Raw genomic sequence first — 19,504 nt, 5'->3', positions numbered from 1 at the left:
CCTTCACTTTTCATCAGTAAATAGAGACAACTTTATGACAAAACAAAACACAAAAGGGAGGCCAAGCTTTGACTGCACATCACGAGGCTCTGGAACTGGCAAGTAAGATGAATGGAAAAGATGCATTATTCTGGGAAAGTCACCAAAATACTAAGCCACTTCTCAGTTCAGTCCAACTCCTCTACACTATGACAGTCAAATATACAGAGGCATCTCGACATCCACTACCTGCATGGACAATTTGTTCTGCTGAGCTCACACCCCTTCCAGCATCTCCCTCTCCTTCACAAAACAGGAGATATGCTGTGAGTAGATAAACACTGACCTACGGGGCAGCTAAAGGGGCCTCTGTTTTTAAAAATATATGCATGGTTTATTTCTCAACAGCAGAGCCTCCTTTTATTAAAGTTACATCTTATTTTCTTTGGTTAACAACAAGGACCATAAAATGCTCCAAGCAGCAAGATTTAATCAAATTTATACATTGCACAGGAACAATTCACAACTTGCTGTATATTCTGGCTATGATGTTCTGCATATTTTCAAAGTAATACAAAATACTTCAGAGCTCCCCACTGTTTGCCTACTGCTAAAAATCATTTTTAAGACTAATCTCAAATCTAAAGTGCTTCAGTGGCATTGGTAATCACCCTTGTCTCATCAAAAGCAACAGGCCTTCCTTCTCTTTCACCATGGGTCTCATGAAGATTTTCTAAAACATAACATGTAAAGAAGATTAAGCTTAATAAGATCTCAGTTACATCTCTAATTCCCATTGCTCTTAGAGTTCGTTTTTCTGTTATCAGAAGCCTACCATGCAGCTCCAAAACTTCAACACACAACAAAACAGATTTCTTAAAATCACAACACACAGCAATACCATACCACCTACATCAAGAGATAAATAAAATAGCCTCGTTTGCAATTTTCCAGTAGGCTTGATGGCTCTAAGTAAAAGACTGCTTTGTTTTCTCTGAACAAAATCAGATCAGTAAGATCCACACAGCACCACATGTCAGTAAATGACTTTTCTGATAGAATACAAGTAGGGCACTAGAAAAGACAGACGTGCAAATTCATGGCAGTATTACAGCAGACTGCTGATTAAAAGACTTCTGGGGCTGGTCTGAAGATGAATTGTTACTCACATGGGGAAGAGTAACACTGTTGTAATGAAGATGGATCTTCATTACATCAATGAAGATGCATTTTGTAATTATTTTTTACTAAGCTTTTTCTCCCCAAACAAATCAAGCTTTTCAGACTATCCTAACAAGGTAACTGCATTACTCCACCTCTAAAAAAAGTCTGACAGAGCAGTTCAATGATGGCCAGGGTCACAGGGCAGTACAGAACAGAAGGCATGTACAGAACTACATATATATACTTATAATAATACATGTATGTATATAGGTTTTGGCTGGAATACAGTTACATTTCTTCACCATGCTGTAGCTTACATGGTGATATGTTTGATTTGTGATAAAAACAGTGCCAAAACTGTTCTGCTTCTCACACCACCCCACCAGCAAGCAGGTTGGGAGTACACAAGAAACTGGGAGGGGATGTAACCTGACCACAGCTCACCAAAGGGATATCCCACTCCATATGGCCTCATGCTCAGCATAGAGCTGGTGACACAAAAAAAAACAAAACAAATGGGAGCATTCATTCAGCATTATGGTGTTCATCTTCCCAAATAACAGCTGCAGTGAGGGAGCCCAGGGTTAAGCCACAAGGAGGCATTCCAACTCTTGGCTTACTTTTTGGAAGTGGTCTGTTGAGTGACACATTGGTGCAAGCAAAAGCTTACATTCAGTCTTACCCCATCAGGTAAGCAAAGACCGTCATTCCAGAAGACTGTGATGTGCTACACCTCCTTAGTTGGCATTATACTGTTTAAGAAAAGCAAAGGCAGCTTATAACTATTAAATATTATTGTAGTGGATGATGTAACACCCTGGAAAATGTATTTTGAACTCACTGGCTCAGCAAGCACAAATGCCAAAGAGTTGCTCTGGATTTTCAAGGGGGAAGGGGAATGGGGAAAGGTCTCCTGCCACTCTGGATGCCTTAGAGAGGTGAGAACTGTACAGGGCTAGCAGATTTGACAGAGGGTATAGGGAGAGACATACCCCCTGAAGGGGCAGATAGAAGCTTGATATCATACTCCAGGCATGTTTAAATCAGTACCCGTTTCCTAAGCAAAAGTGAATTCCACCCACAGAATGGCAAAGAGGAAAGAAATGCCACAGGGGAGACAGGAATGAATAGCAACAGGGCCCCAAGGTACCCTGAAATAAAAGTGACACCAATGTATGAAAGAGGGTAAAGGATGCTGTCACCAAAAGGTTAGTCCAAGTCATAAAACTTAAATCCTTGCTTTAACTGTAACAATTGTTTTAACTGCTTATGCCAGAAGCCTAGAATATTCTATGGCAAGTGACAGACTAATTGAGACTTCAGGCTTGATTTCACACTGTGTTGTAAGTTTATTTGCAGGATTGCCCCAGAAATACTACAATTTGTATTTTATGCTTGAAGAGCTCCACACAAGGAAGGCTGTGATTGCCCGTTATAACCTGCACTAATAGTGTTATCTAACCACGAAGACATCACAAATACTTAACCAAAGCAAACTAGCAATGAGACTTAAAGAGCATAATCCCATGCTCATGGTTCAATTTCAAGAAATATATGCATAATGAAATGCAACTTTTCCCAAGAGATTTGATTCTTATATTTAGAGGGTCTACCAGTCCCATTACCTGAGAAGGTTTTATATTTTTTTCCCTCCCAACAGACTGCACAGAAAACAAAGCTCTGTAAAAGCTTTTTCATTAACAGAACAGTTTTGTAGATATTTCTTCATCAGTCCTACCTAAAAGCAAAAAAAACTAATTGCATGCTGGAAGACTGCACTTCAAAAGCAAGACTGGCACAAGTAAAGAGCACAGTGATTTAGAAACATCTTTGTTACATTTTAAAGCAGCACTGACTTGTTAGGTTTAAATAGGTTTAAAACACAGGACTACTTTTTAAGCATCATGCCATTACCTTCCATCACAAATGTCTTCCTTATGGTTACTAAAATAACTCACATTTTGAAATGCCCTCAGATCCCCAAGGAGCCAAAAAAATTTATTTATAGTGGATCAAAAGCTTTATTAGGCTAATTTAGGCGGGTTCTTTTAGTTCATTATACCCACAAGGAATGAAACAGACTAATCCAACACTCAGTTTAAGGCATTTGTCCTGACACACAAAAACCTCTGGGAAAGCTCATGTCATTTGAGGCAATAACTTGCTGCTGTGACAGGGGGACTGCCCTGGTCAGTCACATAACAGGGTGCCAGACAGCAGAGCATAACAAGGAGCAGCAGGAACCCCAGGGGCAGAGATTCACTACATAGCAGCGTTAATTTAAGACCCAACTTCAAAAAAACATTCCAGTTAACTAGGGACTTTCATTGCTTTCAAAGCAAAACTACATAATCCAATGCATTTGTGTCAATTCAGCCTTTTTAGGTTCAATACTGTAATCAAGACCCTCCCACCACCCCCCGCAAAAAAAAAAAAAAAAAAAAAAAAGGAAATACAGGTGAAAATACGTGAGAAAAAAAAAAACCATTCAAAACATTATGTATAATTGTGCTGATTTTGTCTAAGAGTTAATCTTTTTGATAGTAGCTGGTATGGGGCTGAGTTTTGGATTTCTGACAAAAACAGCATTAATAAACAGAGGGATGCTTTTGTTATAGCTAAGCAGTGCTTACACAGTCCATGTGTTTTCTGTTTGTGACCCCACCTCACCAGCAAAGCAGGCTGAGGGTGCACAAGGAACTGGGAGGGGACACAATCAGTACAGCTGATCTCCTTACAAAAGGGATATCCCACACCATATGGCATCACACTCAGTATATAAATGATTATGACCATCAACTAAAACAAAGGAAAGAGATGCTAGTTTTTAAACTCTTATTGTCACTTTTGGCCTCTTGGATCTATAAGGAAAGAATTAAACCACTTTTTTTCCTGTTTTTGATCTATCCTGCTTTATTTCTCTATTATGAAAAGCCACTCCATTGCACTGCAAAGAAGGAGAAGGAAAGAGAGAATACAGCAAGAAGCCCACAGAGAAAAAAAAACATGGAAGTGAAACTGCAAGGTAAAAATATTGAAAAAATTCAAAATTAGTTACAGTCCTTCAATTTTTCTTCTAGCAGAGAAATGGAAACATTTATTCCTCAGAAATAAGCAAAAAGGCAAATGTGTTCTGTCTACAAAAGCATGATTGATTTCTTCTGTTTATGTCTGTATAATGACAAGACTATCTATCATGTTCCTATAACAAAGCCATTTTGCAATTTAATTTCAGTTTTTATACCAGTTGAACCAAAAAAACATTTTTATCTCTTAGAGTTAACTTTATAATATAGTAAATATCTGCTAGCCACAATTCAAATCAAATCATCTGGAATTACTGCACTACAAGATTAACAATATAAAGAGTAATACAAATCTGCCTTCAAGTACTTCAAATGCATTATTTCAGGTTACAGTGTTTCAGTAATTTATATTGGAATGGCATTTGGTAAAATTTGATTTGCCATTTATCCAAAAACACTGCTCTCAGTAAAAGACTTTAATTACTATTCTACATCCCTGATCTTATACTTTTTTTAATTGTATGAATTTATGTATAATGAAGAAAAAAAATTTAATAAATTAATTCCCTAGAGGTTTTTTTCTTTTAAATAGCGACTAACAACTGTATGCCTATAAATAATTCCATGCAGAATTGGATATCCTCCATCTCCTTTGCCTTCCAAGGTCTTGGATTTTTTCCACAAGTAAACTCAACAATAACTGGATTAATCCACCTTGAGGCTTATTGTTACACATCTGAGGGCAATAGTCAAGGTCCAGAATGAAATATTAAGCATTCAAGTAATCTTCTCTTTTTCAACTACCTAATCACATTTTTAAAAGCCTCCAAAATATAAACCACAATTAATAATGGCATTCTCAATTATTTTGTCACATGTAAGACACATAGGACTACTGTACTTCTACCATCCAGATAAACTGGGGTAAGATATCACCAAAAGTAAAACACAGGGTTTCAGTTCAGGCTACTTTCAAAATAGAATCAATAAAATGTATCGTTAGACTATACACAATCTAAAAATCACTTGCTCACCAATCAAGAGCTAGTGTCAGTAGCAAATATGTTTTTTAAAGAATCATATTTGGGGTTTTTAAAAAGTTAATCATGATAAAAACTATGCTACTTACAAAACATTTTGTCTATTTCACTAGTCCACTCCAAATTTTGTATTTATGACCTTCTAATAAATGCACCACAATCCCTTAATACTATTCCAGCAGACATCTTTAAACAGTCACAACTATTTCAAATTTTCACATTCTGTTATGAGGGTCTACTATCACAGTCTTAAGATACATAAATGCATCGCAGTGAAAAAATTCAGGTGTCCATTCCCATAGTTCCTGCAATTTTATTAGATTCAATGGGGAAGCCACAAACATTTTAACTCTCTCTAAGAAATTACATTTTATTCTAAATTGTTAAAATAGATGTCTACTACTGAGCTTTTGAATATACTACTTCATTAAGAAATGAAAGTCACTGAAGCTATCGTAAAACGGCAAAAAAGTTTTCAAATACTAAGAATAGAGTCGTGTCAGAAAGACTGACCCACCAAAACCTTCATAATCAAACTAAATAAAGAAACTTTATCTATCTGGAAAAGTGGCAAATGTTTTTGGCAATATAATAGTTTCTATTCTCTGCCATCTAGTTTAAATGGCAGATTTAAAAGGAAAAGAATAAAGTAATGTGATTCACTAAGCCAGAAAAGTGCTTTTAAGTAAATTACTCAGGGAAATAATAGAAGTAAAACTTCTGTAACTTATGCTATTAGTATTGCCCTGCATATATATTTTAGCTGATGTTAATATTAATTCCATAGTTAGATAATCCTCCATTAGCTAATTAAATTCAGTGAACTTACTAACCAATATTTCCCTGACCATTTAGTTAAAGTATTTTGAATGACAACCTATTAAATGTTAGCAGACTTTTCAATGTACTAGTTTCCAAAATTAAATTAATGTAGTATCTTCCATTTATACAGATTCCTCACTAATAACTCCTAATTCATTTTGAATGCTTAAATTATAGCATAACCATAATGATTTCTATTCAGAAGTAATAACTATTGCATAGACTTATTTTGTATGGTACTGGGCATCCCTAATCCCTTTTTATGTGAGGAAAAGAAACAAATCAAAGATCGCAAAAGTGCTCTGAACCTCCCAGGATTACTCTACAGATTCATTTTCAAATCCATGCCTCACACTGAAGTAAGCTTTAGACTTTAAACATTTTTTTACTGCTGTTATGAAAAATGTCTTTAATTGATTTATTGTTATGCAGACATAGTTTATGCACTTCTGCAGCACAGAACTGCTTGGGCTCTCTCAGTTGCTATGCAGTACTTCTTCAAAGCTTGTTTTACTCTTGAAAGTACAATGAGAAACCAGAAGATAACACCAAACCTCACACAAAAATACAGGAATCATACATATTTTTATATCAATGTATTTATTTACACCTACATATACACCATATATATACACACACACCTATGACTGATCACTTCTTTGCAAGCTTATTACATCTGTCACTCATTAATCCTTGATTAAACTTTATTTGAAGTTTCCTATGTCACTCCTATTTTGCAATTAAGCCATATTTGACAGTACTTTTCTTGCTGTTATTCTTCAGTTTCAACTCAATAGTTAAAAATACACAGAGTAGTGAACAGAATCCCTGAAATACAAATTCTCTCTTGTTATTCATACCAAATTACTATGTCTTTCTCAGCAGACTTGTGTCATCTGTCAAGCTTTTGAAATATACAAATTCATTTTTCTGTCTGTTAAAAAAAAAGGTATGTTCTTCAAATCCTGATATTTACTTGTACATTCCACACAGAACTAGAAGGAATATATTTCAGTGATCAAAATGTTAGTGGTTACAAGACGTCAGCAGCAGTTTCAGTTCATAGAAATCTTCCAATTTTTTTCTATTACATTGAATTCTGCACTTCTAACAATGCTTGAAACATGTTAAGATAAAACTGAAAGTGAATTCTATTGAGCTGTTTACCAGAAAAATCTAGTCAGTGAAACAAAACTGAGCTGCTCAATATCTGAGTGAATACAGTCTTAAGTTCTTGCATTCCTAGCAAGTTGACTTGTACAACCACAAGAAATAGACTGGGCAATTTGCTTTTTAATTTGTGGCTCAAGACACAGATTTAAATTGGTTATGGATTGATAAAATACATAGCAAAATGACAGAGTTCTAAATTATCTAATCCATTTTTCAGACAGCAAGGGAAAAAATAGAGAAACAAAAGTCAACATCACATAAAAATGAAAAGAAGAGAGATATGAACACCACAACATCCCTTTTATGTTCATATTGCACAATGCACTTCAAATACAAAATTCATAGCAAGAAAATCTGTTATAGGAAAACACAGCCTTTTTAACATATGTTCTCAATAGAGTTCAAAGTCCAAGTAAATGCAAGAATACTTTCATTTGTATCAGGAATTCAAATCCTATTGATGATACATGAAAAAGCTCAGTTATTTATTTATTATTTATCACTCAGCAGCCTTTTGACTTCAAAAGACATAACAAAAATTCAACAAATAAAACTAAGTACTCTCCTTCTCTCTTAGGAATTTATCTAAATAAAACCTGTATTTGTAAGCTAGGTACTGAAATGCAGGAAATACTCAATTTGACAGCTGTCTATATAAGCACATGCAATGCATCAGTACATGGAAATATATTAGTTTATTCAGAGTCCAGAACATAATCATAAGGAGATAGAATTTTAATTATAAGAGAAATACTAAATTTGCCACATTATGTTTTCAGAGGCTAATACTGCAAGCTTAATAACAAACTTTTAAACTGTTTCATTCTGCATGCTTTATTCCAGGTGAGAACATATAGATCAACAACCACAATAGCCATATACATGCACAAATTAAGATGAGTTACAAATGAACATTGTACAACAACACTACAGTAAATATAGAGGGATGGAACACCTCTCTTATGACAAAACACCAAAAGCATCAGGGCTGTTCAGCCTAGAGAAAGGAAGGCTCCAGGGAGACCTTAGTACTTAGAGGGGACTTGTAAGAAAGATGGAGACAAACCTTTTAGTAAGGCCTGCTGCAATAGGACAAGAGGTAATGGTTTTAAATCAAAAGAGGGTAGGTTCAGACCAGATATAAGTAAGAAATTTTTTACAATGAAGCTCGTGGAACGCTGAAACAGATTGTCAAAGGTGGTGGTAGACACGAAACACTCAAGATCAGGAGCTCTGAGCAACCTGATCCATTTGAAGATGTCCCTGCTCATTGCAGGAGGGTTGGACTAGATGACCTTCAAAGGTTCCTTTCAAATCAAACCTTTCCATGATAAAAAAAGAGAAATCATGGCATGAAAAGAAGCAGAAGGAATATTTAACTTTCCTTTTACCTAGCAATTGCTGCCCACAAAGATTACAGTTGATTACTACACTGAAACCCTTTTATGTCCTGCTTGAACTGGTAATGTCCTTGATCCCTCCCTGTGACAAGATGTATGGCCAGTCTGTACTTTCTTTAGAAGGATCTGAATACATCGTAATGCATTGTCAAGCTGTTACAGTGTGAGATTAGTTTTGTATGTGGTTACATGTTTTTAGCTTTTTTACTTACATGCACTCTCCCACATGATAATCCAAACAAAGTGTTAAAAACTCTATCACCCTAGCATCCTTATCACCCTAAAAAACCACATTGCCTTACATTCAAACTTCATATGAACAGGGTTTCAAGAGAAAGCCATTCTTCATTTTCATCCTCGGTTGGCCTGGGTGAAAGTTAAATTTCTGAAAGGTAAACAGACTTGATGGGATCTTTCTACTTTGAGTTACATTATTTCTCTGAAGACTGTTCTACCTGAATTTATGTTTCCCCAGAATTCTTCCTAGCAGAAGGAAAATAAGGAGTTTTGTCTACTGTCTTCACCTTCTGGTAGTGACCACCACTACGCTCCTAAATGCACAACCTCAAATCCAAAGGAGTGAAGTGGCATGGCACGTTTGGCTGAAGAGAGCTCAAACAGGATCATTTCAATGACACTTCATACAAGCTACTCTAATGATCCCTCTCTTACTGTTTTTAGTGTCTCTTTCCCTAGATTATGAGTTCTTTAACTGAAAATCATCTATTGTAGGATACTACATAATAAACTTTAAAACTACTGATAAATAACCTTCCCTTCCAGAGTCTCTAGTAAAAATACATGAGATCACATGGACAAAGATGAATAAAAACTAGAACTGTGCTTCTAGTTGTACAAGGTAGCTTTGAAAGTAAGCTCAATATTATAAATAAATAAATCAATAAATACATGGTCTTTATCTTCTGTTTGCATCCTTTCTGTGCCACACCAAGAAAGCATCCATGAGTGGACCATGCTCATCCCTATACAGAAAAAACTGCATGAAAAATCCCTTCCACTTACTTGGTGTTAATTCTGGATTTCCTTTCAGGTTCATCATCTTTGGAATTGAAGGTCCATATATGTCTGCATCAAGTAAACCAACTTCTTTTGTCTGTATAAGAACAAGAGAAGGAATTGTCAAAATGTCTTAATTTCTGTATTATTAGCTGAACAAAATTCAGTACTATTTAAGGAAAAAAAAGTAAGACATTGATTTGACACATCAGTTGTCACTGTTTCCCTTCTCTCTAAATAGCAATTTAAGAATGAAATATAACAATGTCTACAGGTTGGGTGAGTTGCCTTTACAACTTTTATGGATTCTCCATAAAGAGAATCCTCACTTGTACAGTTTCTCACTACAGTGTAGATCACAGACTTTATATTTAAGCAACATTCTCTCTACTCTGTGTACTTTTATACAGAACCTGCATCTTAACTTTTCAAACAAGATAGCAAATTTTACTGTTAAAAAACACAAAAATAACTCACAACAAAAAAAAAAAAAAAAAAGAAAAAACCACAAACACAAAAAAAAAAAAGGCAAAACAAAACAGGAGGTTTGTAAGTATATGCAAATGAATGCAATTTAAATCATACTAGTGATTACAAAGAATGTGAAAGACAAAAAACATATTTTTATCTTCCATTTAAGTGGCCAGAGTAGACTTTTGCAGACATTTTGAAGTTACTGAAATGCAAGTCTTTGAAGCTAATTAAGCGGGCATAACATTTTAATCAAATACATTTACACAAAAGTATGCTAAAAATGTGTTTATTCAACTACATATGGTACATTAGGCAATAAACTTTAAAAAAATATATTTCAACTATGTAGTCTAGACTTACAAAACTCCTTTCTATATTATTTTTTCAAGAGATACACATACATACTTTATGGAAATTAAACTATTTTTCCTACAGATGGAAAGACAGTACCAATTACCAAGTTCTGCAAATTAAGTAGTAAAGAGCAAGCCCTTTAAAGTGCTGAATGTCAAGTTTCTCTAATATAGAAAGCTAACCGTATTCAACATTTTACAAAATTGCAAACAAGTATGTTTAAGAACTTGTCTGAAAGGTTAAAGCAGCAAGAGGAGCTTTTCCAACAATGCCATATCAGACTTCCACTGTCAGTGTTTCCAAGTGTGTACTTCATTTTTGGATGATGTTTTTCTAATTTTGTATCTTATATTAAAACTTTTTGTTATCACAGTTTTGATGGGAAAGATAGAAAGATAGGTAAAAAAAAGAAGCATTATATTTGCTCTACTGTGTACTTTGAAAAATAAGTTTTTACTGCAAAAATCAATCAAATTTGGATTCAGTTATTCTATATACTTTTCATTAGCAAAACAGAGCAAAGAATATATAATTATATGGATTATGTAATTTAGATTTTTTTAACACTTTTTGTTTATAATGTCTTGTGAAAATTATTAGACAAAAGTTCAGGAGTTACTGTAACAAATTCTTCTCCTTGCCTATTGTTGAAAGCTGCAATTTCAAATACATTGAAAAGACACATCTTTATGATAGACTTTAAAGATGTGGAAAACACTACTAGAGCTTCCTTATTGTTGTACAAAACGCATATTTTAACAGATTAGAAAGATTCATTACTCAGTCCCTTTATCTGTGTGGACAACTGATCAAACTCATCAAATCATCTACAGGCTGTTCCACTTAATTCCTACCCAAATGAAAGCAAATAGTTTTTTTTGCTGAAAAACCTACATAGTGTTTTAAACCTGATGACATACTTCCCCTGAATTTTTGAGAATCATCCCCCTCATGCAAGGACTGTGACTATTGACTGACTTCAGTGATCTCACAAATCACCAGAGTTTCACTTTCAGCCCAAAGTGACTAAGCATTTAAGATTACTTAAATTAACTAGAATGACTTTATGACCTCCTGGGCATAATCAGGTAGTCACCACTACAGGTCACTTATTCCTAAGAGTCAGAAGCACTGCATCTACTATATCTATATTATCCAACCTAAGTGTACAGAACTTCCTGAAATAAAGAATAAATACATCCACACTGGAGAAAAGCAAACTAGAGAACTTTACAAGTTCAACTATTACTTTAAATTACCAAGATAATGCAATAAACCTGACTGTTTCTCTAAAAAACTTATACACTTCTTCAGAAGTAAGAAAAGTGCTTGTTTCTGAGATGCACCATTTTCATTCATGGATATGGCTCAATAAAATAGTTGTCTTCAAACAGAAGAATAATTAACAGATTCTCAAGTTTCTATGATTCATGTTAACAAAAGCACAAGTGTTCCTGTAAGCACAGTGCTTTCTCCAGGATTACAGGAAAAAGGTCTTTCAGAAATCTTTAAATCACTGACAGAACCTCACTTAAGATAGCCTGAGGCAGGGGGTTTTTCTTCACTAAGCAATTCAACATGTCAGGTAAGTAGAGCTCACTGCCTAGAAGCAGCAGCTTACACAGAAAGCATTGGCCCAATAAGCTATAGTTTTCTTTCTCCCAACAATCCCTGCTTTTGCAGTATGTAAACATCCCTAGAATGTCAATAACCCTTTACTCAAGGTTTAATTATCTCAGAAAAATATTATGGCAGCTACCAAGGGATTTTGTAAGATATGCACAGTACAGTCCAGATCATTTCTTCCAGCATTTACAATGCTATAAACCCCCAGAGAAGAAATAATATGCATACACCTGGATGCTACCATATGAAACTGTTATTCAGAACTACCAGATACATCTCATGCTGGGTAAAATATAATATAGATGCACGAGTTACAATAATTAAAAAAATAAATTAAATTTTAATAAATTGTTTTCTCTCCCCGTACTACCCACACCTCACATAAAACAGCACATCTTTCAAAGCATTGATGTATTAAAACAAATCCTAAGAAAACTTACATAACATCACACAAGTTTAAAAAAAAAATATTAAAAAAAAAAATCTGGGCAGAAGGAGTAAATAATGGGGAATCAATAGCATGACCAAAAAAGCAACTTAAGAAAATAAGGAGGAGGGGAAAAAGATCTAAGAGTCCTCTTATGTCCTCTGACATTACTTTGATATGCATATTCTTCTCACACCAATCTTTTGCATCTTTTTTTTTTTCTTAAGTAATACTCATTACACAGACAGAAACACAATACTTAAAGCACACCCAAGGAAACAGAAGTCCCCCTGCTACTAAGTGTTTTCCAGAGCACAGCACATGCCACTGCTATAGCATCCCCTGGCACCCTGGCAGGACAGGGATTCAGAAAATGCAATTCCACCATCTCCTTATGGCTCTACTTTCTCCTTATAAACATAGCTCTCTCCTGTGCTATTAAACAAACAGCATTCCATCTCTCCAGATGGCATAGCAATAACCAAGTTCAAAACAGCTGTTCTCAAGTTAACATTTGTCCTTTTCCTTTCATCTGCCCAGCTGTTAAAGAAAGTTTGAATCAATCTTCATGTTACTACACTTGGAAAGTATTTTCTAGAAACGTTATTTTTTGGTTGCCTTACTACAAGTTCTGCAGTAAGTGACAACGTAACCATTCCCATATGGTTTAATCACATCACTGGAAGTGACTCTGAAAAAATATACAAACACATGGGTATCATTGACCTCTTCATGCAGTAAAAGATCCTTATCAAAATTCCATCAGGCAGAAACCACGAAATTAGAAATAAACCTAATGTCAGGACATGAAAATACAGAAGTATTCTCATGTCAGCAAAAGCTATACTTTAAAACTCACAAATGTTCACATTTACCTTCTTATCAATGCTTTTAAGGTTCCCTCATCATAGGTAAACAGTCTCTAGCACAGGCTAACTACTGCTAGGATTTCCTAGCTTTGCAGTACTGGTAACTGTCATGGCCTCATCTGACCACTGGTGACCTCAAGAACATGAAAATTTTACAGAATAAAGAATACTAACAGTTCTCTTCATCTACTTTTACATCATTGACTAAGTAATTTTCTACTTCACTGTCATTAATCTTCTCAGCAAAATTTTACTTTGCCCATCAGACCTCTCTAAAGATTTCTGACAAACATTCTTCATGAGGTACTATAAGTTACATAATCACTGCAACTTTCAACCCATTAAAAATACAACGAAGTTTCTATTCTAATTTAGAAACTTCTCTCACCTACACAAAGACAGTTTTCACAGTCATCAGCTACAGATTCTATATTTACAAGAAAACTAAATGCTACATCAATAGACAAAGGAGATATTCTTGCACATACCCCTGAGAGTTGAGAATTCTACAGCTTCATTTTGTGCAGCAAAACAAACAAATTACAAGCACAGATAACCTCACTAAAAAGATATTTTCCTTTACCTTCTCTAGCAAGGCTCTCTACATAATTAGGTTTCAGCTTAGTCCTTGAACCTAGCCACTGTCTTGTGAGTAAGAAGAGATTTGGAAGAAAGCACTATTCTAAACTAATGATTTTCAAGCTCTTAACTTAGTTGTAACTCTTCTCGGGGAAAAAACTAAAAGTTGTTGAAGGCCAAAGTCCTGACAGAGGTCATATAAAAAAAAAATCCAATAAATTTTGCCTCCTTTTCCTTATGCAGATTAGAAAGTATTCAATTGCTACTACTTTGTTCTCTTAGGCAGGCAAATGTTACTGTACATAATCCTTGTTCAGGCAGAATAAATTAATGCTAATAACAAAATGATCTATATCTTTCCCCCTTTCAGCTCTTTGAGCAGATCCTTAAGAATGGTTTTGCCCCTCCATACACTTTCTTTATGTAGGTTCCCTTTTCTGTTTTTCAGGGAGTATTAACTATGAAATAAATTATATTTTCCAGTAACAAATTTCCAAACAAATGCAATCAGTTTCATTCACATATCACAAAGGACTCCTCCTCACAATTCTGCGTGCAATAGAGAATCTGGTGATACCAGTTATTTCCAAGTAGTCAAATGCTTTACTGAGGAACAGACCTGATTAAAGACTTCACACCAACAGAGAGAAAAAAAGAAAAATAAAAAGAAGAGTTCACAAAAAGCTTCTATAAATAGCTGTTAATCAACATAGCCTATGTTACTGCTAAACATCTAGAGACTCTTTGACAGCACTAATTTCATTTTTGCTCATTTTTTCTGAGACTTTCTCCATACTTGGTAGGGCATATGTATTCCCACTGGATGCTACTAGATATTATTTTACTTTGAAGTAAACTCTGCCATCCACCAGAGTTCCCTGGTGTTTAGCCTAGGAGGGATAAAGGCACAGGTTAATGAGCTGTTATTGTTCTATGCAGTGAAGAATTTCCTACACTAGAAATGCTCCCAATATTCAGCAGTTGCAGTCCATTCCAAAGACAGAAATTCCAGCTTTGCTAAGTGAAGGTGCCAGTTACTTTAAAGCTGGTACTCTTAATCCACCACCAGGACTCTCAATTTACCCTTTTAATGTCATTATAGACTTAGAGCTAATCCCAAAGTGCAAGCAGCAACACATAGGACAAAAGGGAACTTCAAAATCAGGACAGGCTATGGATTCCTCATTTGACATACTGACACAATGAATAGCCATCTTTTAATCCTTAATTCTCTAACTCTTTCAGCTGCAGACTGTTTAAGTGCCTAGTTGTAAATTGGATTAAAGCCAAAATGTACCATTGCAGTTTCTTCACATCCTAGAAATGCAAACTTGCTTCAAACTCTCAGTCTGCTCCTGGTTTAAAAGCCCTTTTCCATATGTGAAGCATTTCCAATTTTCTGCCAGCCACAGGATTTCTCCAGCACTTCTTTTCCAGCCTGCAGTAGCTCCTACTCAATGTTCTTAACACTTGTGTACCAGTAATTCAACCTTGTTTGGCCTTTCTGCACATTATCCATCCTGCTGAAAAAAAAAAAATTCAATACAGAACAATTTGAAAAATAGATTATCAAAACAGAATTCCCAGCATTACCACATCTCTACAAGGTACTTCTCCACTTTCATAGCATGTCAAATTATTATAAAAAAGGGTCCACCTTTCACATCAGTCTCTCTGGTATCTGCACTGGATTTTCAATGACTATAAGATTAAGGATACAGACTAAGGATATTTAACTTCAAAACAAACAAAACAAAGAGAAAATTTTCTTCAAATTAAGCACATAGTTATCTGATTTAAGTAATACATTTTAGGAGGTCTATGCTAAAATACATTTTTGTTCATTTTTCTTTGAAAAACAGTTAATTTTTTAAAGTTTTATTATCTCATTTTTTTTCAACTGATCTAGAAGCTAATCTATCATTCCAAATAAAACAAGTCAATCATAACTGGCATCTCCAGCTTCACTGAAACTTTTCAGTATTAAAAAACAAATGTGAAGACCTTAGGTACAATGATTTAAGTCTTCTTATTCTTCTAACAGTATGCAACAGAGTTAAAGATACCTAGAAATCAAACGCATACAACTAGAAAAGCTGCATAGGAAGAGGCCAAAACAAGTCAAAACTTGCCTTCGTGCTATGATTGCTCAGTGAATAATCCCATTATTGTCTAAATTCTTCTAGATTTATTGGGTTTCCTACATAGAATGTTTTCCTTAGCAGCAAGAAATGTATATGCATTGTAAAATCACCTATGAAGGCAGCAGATACTATCCTATGGACAAATGGTTTAATTACACAAGCCAAATATTTTAAAAATAATAATAATTAAAAAGCTAGAATGTAAAAAGAGTAATAAAGTAAGCAGGGGTGGCTTTTGAGTAGTTTCAAACTGTGTGAGTTTTGATTAAATATACAGTTTGAAGACATTAAAATGAACTGTATTAGCACAGCAGTGAGTTCACACGGAAGGTCGGCTGCTATCTGCACCACCGCTCTGCAGATACTGAGCGCACAGCACCAGCCATGCCTCGCCGCCTACGCCTCCATGGCTCGGCCATGCGGGCGCGGTGCTCCGGGACACTCGGGACGCTCCGGGCGATGAGCGGGCTCTCCCCGCTCCGGGACGCTCCGGGACACCCCGGGCGATGAGCGGGCTCTCCCCGCTCCGGGACGCTCCGGGACACCCCGGGCGATGAGCGGACCCTCCCCGCTCCGGGACACCCCGGGCGATGAGCGGGCTCTCCCCGCTCCGGGACGCTCCGGGACACCCCGGGCGATGAGCGGGCTCTCCCCGCTCCGGGACACCCCGGGCGATGAGCGGGCTCTCCCCGCTCCGGGACACCCCGGGACACCCCGGGCGATGAGCGGGCTCTCCCCGCTCCGGGACACTCCGGGACACCCCGGGCGATGAGCGGGCTCTCCCCGCTCCGGGACGCTCCGGGACACCCCGGGCGATGAGCGGGCTCTCCCCGCTCCGGGACACCCCGGGCGATGAGCGGGCTCTCCCCGCTCCGGGACGCTCCGGGACACCCCGGGCGATGAGCGGGCTCTCCCCGCCCTCAGCGCCCGCGGCCCGCGCGCCCCCTGCCGGGCCTTGCGCAGCCACCGCGGGCCGGCTCGGGAGAACCGGGAAATCCGCTGCCCCCCATCAAAATCACCCTCCGAGCATTTCACGTCCTGGTCCTGCACGACCCAGTCACCCCCTGGCACAAGGCTACGCTGGAATACGGAAAACTGCTGCCCTTCCCCACGTGCCCCCAGTACTGCAGGCAGAAGCCACTTGCTTATGCGGACATGCTAACTCGGTCCATATGGTTTTACTTCTTGCTCCTCTGTCCTTTACAGCACAAAAAAACCATTTCATCGTATAGTGCAAATGTAAATCTTCCCGAAGGAAAAGGCGAGCCAAAGGAAATCTGACTGGGGAGCTTGCCTCACAGTGACAGCACAAGCATGCAGCCTCCCAACTGGATTTGTGCCATCCTTAGTCATGCACAGCTGGTGTTTGCTCACTAAAATACTCTGTTCATAAACAAGCAATCCCTACCCTATTATTGCTGCCATCTATTAATTCAACTTGTTTCTACTATAATAAATTGTCTCTGGCCAGGCAGCTTTCATAAATAGTCATTCTAGTCTGAATATGAATTGTCCTGGCACAAAATCCAAAAATTCTTCCCAAGGGCTCCTAGGGGAGCACAACTGACTGCTGGTACATCAAAAGAATGAAAAGAATCAGCTGTCAAACTAAGCATGCAATTAACAATAGGACACAAGGGTAAAACTTTAAGTTATTTCTTAACACAAAAAGAACACTGTATAAATTGATAGGCCTTGTCACAGACCCAAGAGTTTATATATTTCTTAACTAATCCATCTACGACAGGTACCAAAAAAACTAATATTCTAGGAAGGAATAAGAGGCTGCCCTGCTTGTCCTCCCTGGCTCTGAATCAAAAAACAAAACCAACCAACCAACAAAAAGAGGGAAAAAAACCCCTACTCTGTCTTGGACATGGTATCTAAGCATCTAAATGAACTTCTGTCTTGAATTATTTACTCAGTAACCATGAGGTAAAAATATGCAAAGCAGACTGAGCACCAGCATGCAAGACTTTGAACTCTAAAGTTCTAATCCCAGCTCTGCCAACAACACTGTGTGACCATGACAATGTCCAAGGCTCTCTTGATGCCTTAGTATTTCAGACCATCACTACAATAACTGAAAAAGCTTCCATGTTAAAGAAAAAATTTAAAATACATATTTCAATTGAGACAGTGAGGTTTGTGTTTTGTTTTTTCACTACAGAATGTAGATTTTAAAAGACAGAAGGATGTTTTCTTTTATCAAGAGTACAAAAAAGCCTTTGCATTTTGACTGTTAATCTTCTAACTTGTGATACAGCAAACAACGTCACAGCTGTTACTGCAAGCAGCAAGAATCTACTCTAATCCAATCTCCTCTGAGAGGACAGCATCTTTCACAGATCTCACTCACCAGAAAACAATTATTTTCAATAGTCTGCAACCTGTTTTATCTTAGAAAAAGAACACCAGTCACAAGCATAGAACTTGTAACACAGACTAATGAAGGAAGAACAGACCTTTATGGTCATGGTGACCTATTTTCCTCCACAAGTCCTTTCTTTCCTCTTTTAAGCAGTACACCAAGTTCAAGATGAATTTCTACAAATTTGTCTTTTGTTTATAAGAGACATAAGGACTGTTAATGAAGTAGCAGGGCCCCCCTGAAGTGCTGGTCTACTAACAATCATTACTGCTTCTTCTGAAAGAGATGAACTTACAATAGCAATGAAGGTAACAAAAACCATGGCAAGGTGAGGCATAACCAGTAGTTACTAGATGTAAAATACAGGCAACTATTGCTGCATTCCTGAGGACTGTGAGGACAAAGAAATGCACTATAAAATACAGCAGGAGGCACCAATGGACTCAGAAAAACAACCTCCTTATTTACTTCATTCACCATTACAAAATCAAAAATTACAATGATTTCTAGAATTCAGAGCACTGGACAGTCTGGAAGAAGGTCTCAGAGATTCTAATTTCAAAACCTTATCTCACAAAATTAATGAACTGAAATCAATGTGATTAAACAAATTACACAAACCACCAACTTCAAGCTCAAAAGTTCAACATAAACATGATGCATGCCATCATTATCTTAAGGAAAATAAACCACAGAAGAAAAAAATCTATTAATGCATGAACAAACAAAACAGCTGTTTATTTAACCCACCTTAATTTCATACTTTCTAACTTGTAATTACATCAATACACAATTTCACCACAGTAACAGCCTGATAACCTGTGACCACCAGTTCACACAATTCACAGCTATTTCATCAGTTTCAGCTGTTGTCCATTGATTAACATCCACCAGATGGTGGCCTCCAACTTCACACACCACCAATAATTCTAACATCAAAACTCCTAATAAAGGGCATAATCCCAAAACTTGTGTATGTCAAAATTACTACGAGATATTTTATCTAAATATAATTTTTTTAAAGCATAAAACTGCATGT

General features: G+C 36.7%; 1 protein-coding gene across 4 annotated transcripts in view; it reads right to left on the bottom strand.

Annotated features, from left to right (window-relative positions):
* Positions 1 to 19,504, bottom strand: part of NUBPL (NUBP iron-sulfur cluster assembly factor, mitochondrial) — a 79,464-nt gene that overhangs the window by 52,900 nt on the left and 7,060 nt on the right. For all 4 annotated transcript variants that reach the window (XM_079309065.1, XM_079309066.1, XM_079309067.1 and 1 more), the window contains one exon: positions 9,628 to 9,718. In XM_079309065.1, the coding sequence (XP_079165191.1) occupies positions 9,628 to 9,718 (91 nt within the window). The remainder of the gene's footprint in view (positions 1 to 9,627; positions 9,719 to 19,504) is intronic.

The sequence above is a fragment of the Erithacus rubecula genome (assembly GCF_903797595.1).
Source record: "Erithacus rubecula genome assembly, chromosome: 6".
NCBI lineage: Eukaryota > Metazoa > Chordata > Aves > Passeriformes > Muscicapidae > Erithacus > Erithacus rubecula.
The sequence above is the reverse complement of the archived record's forward strand: the minus strand, read 5'-3'. Positions and strand labels throughout refer to the sequence as shown.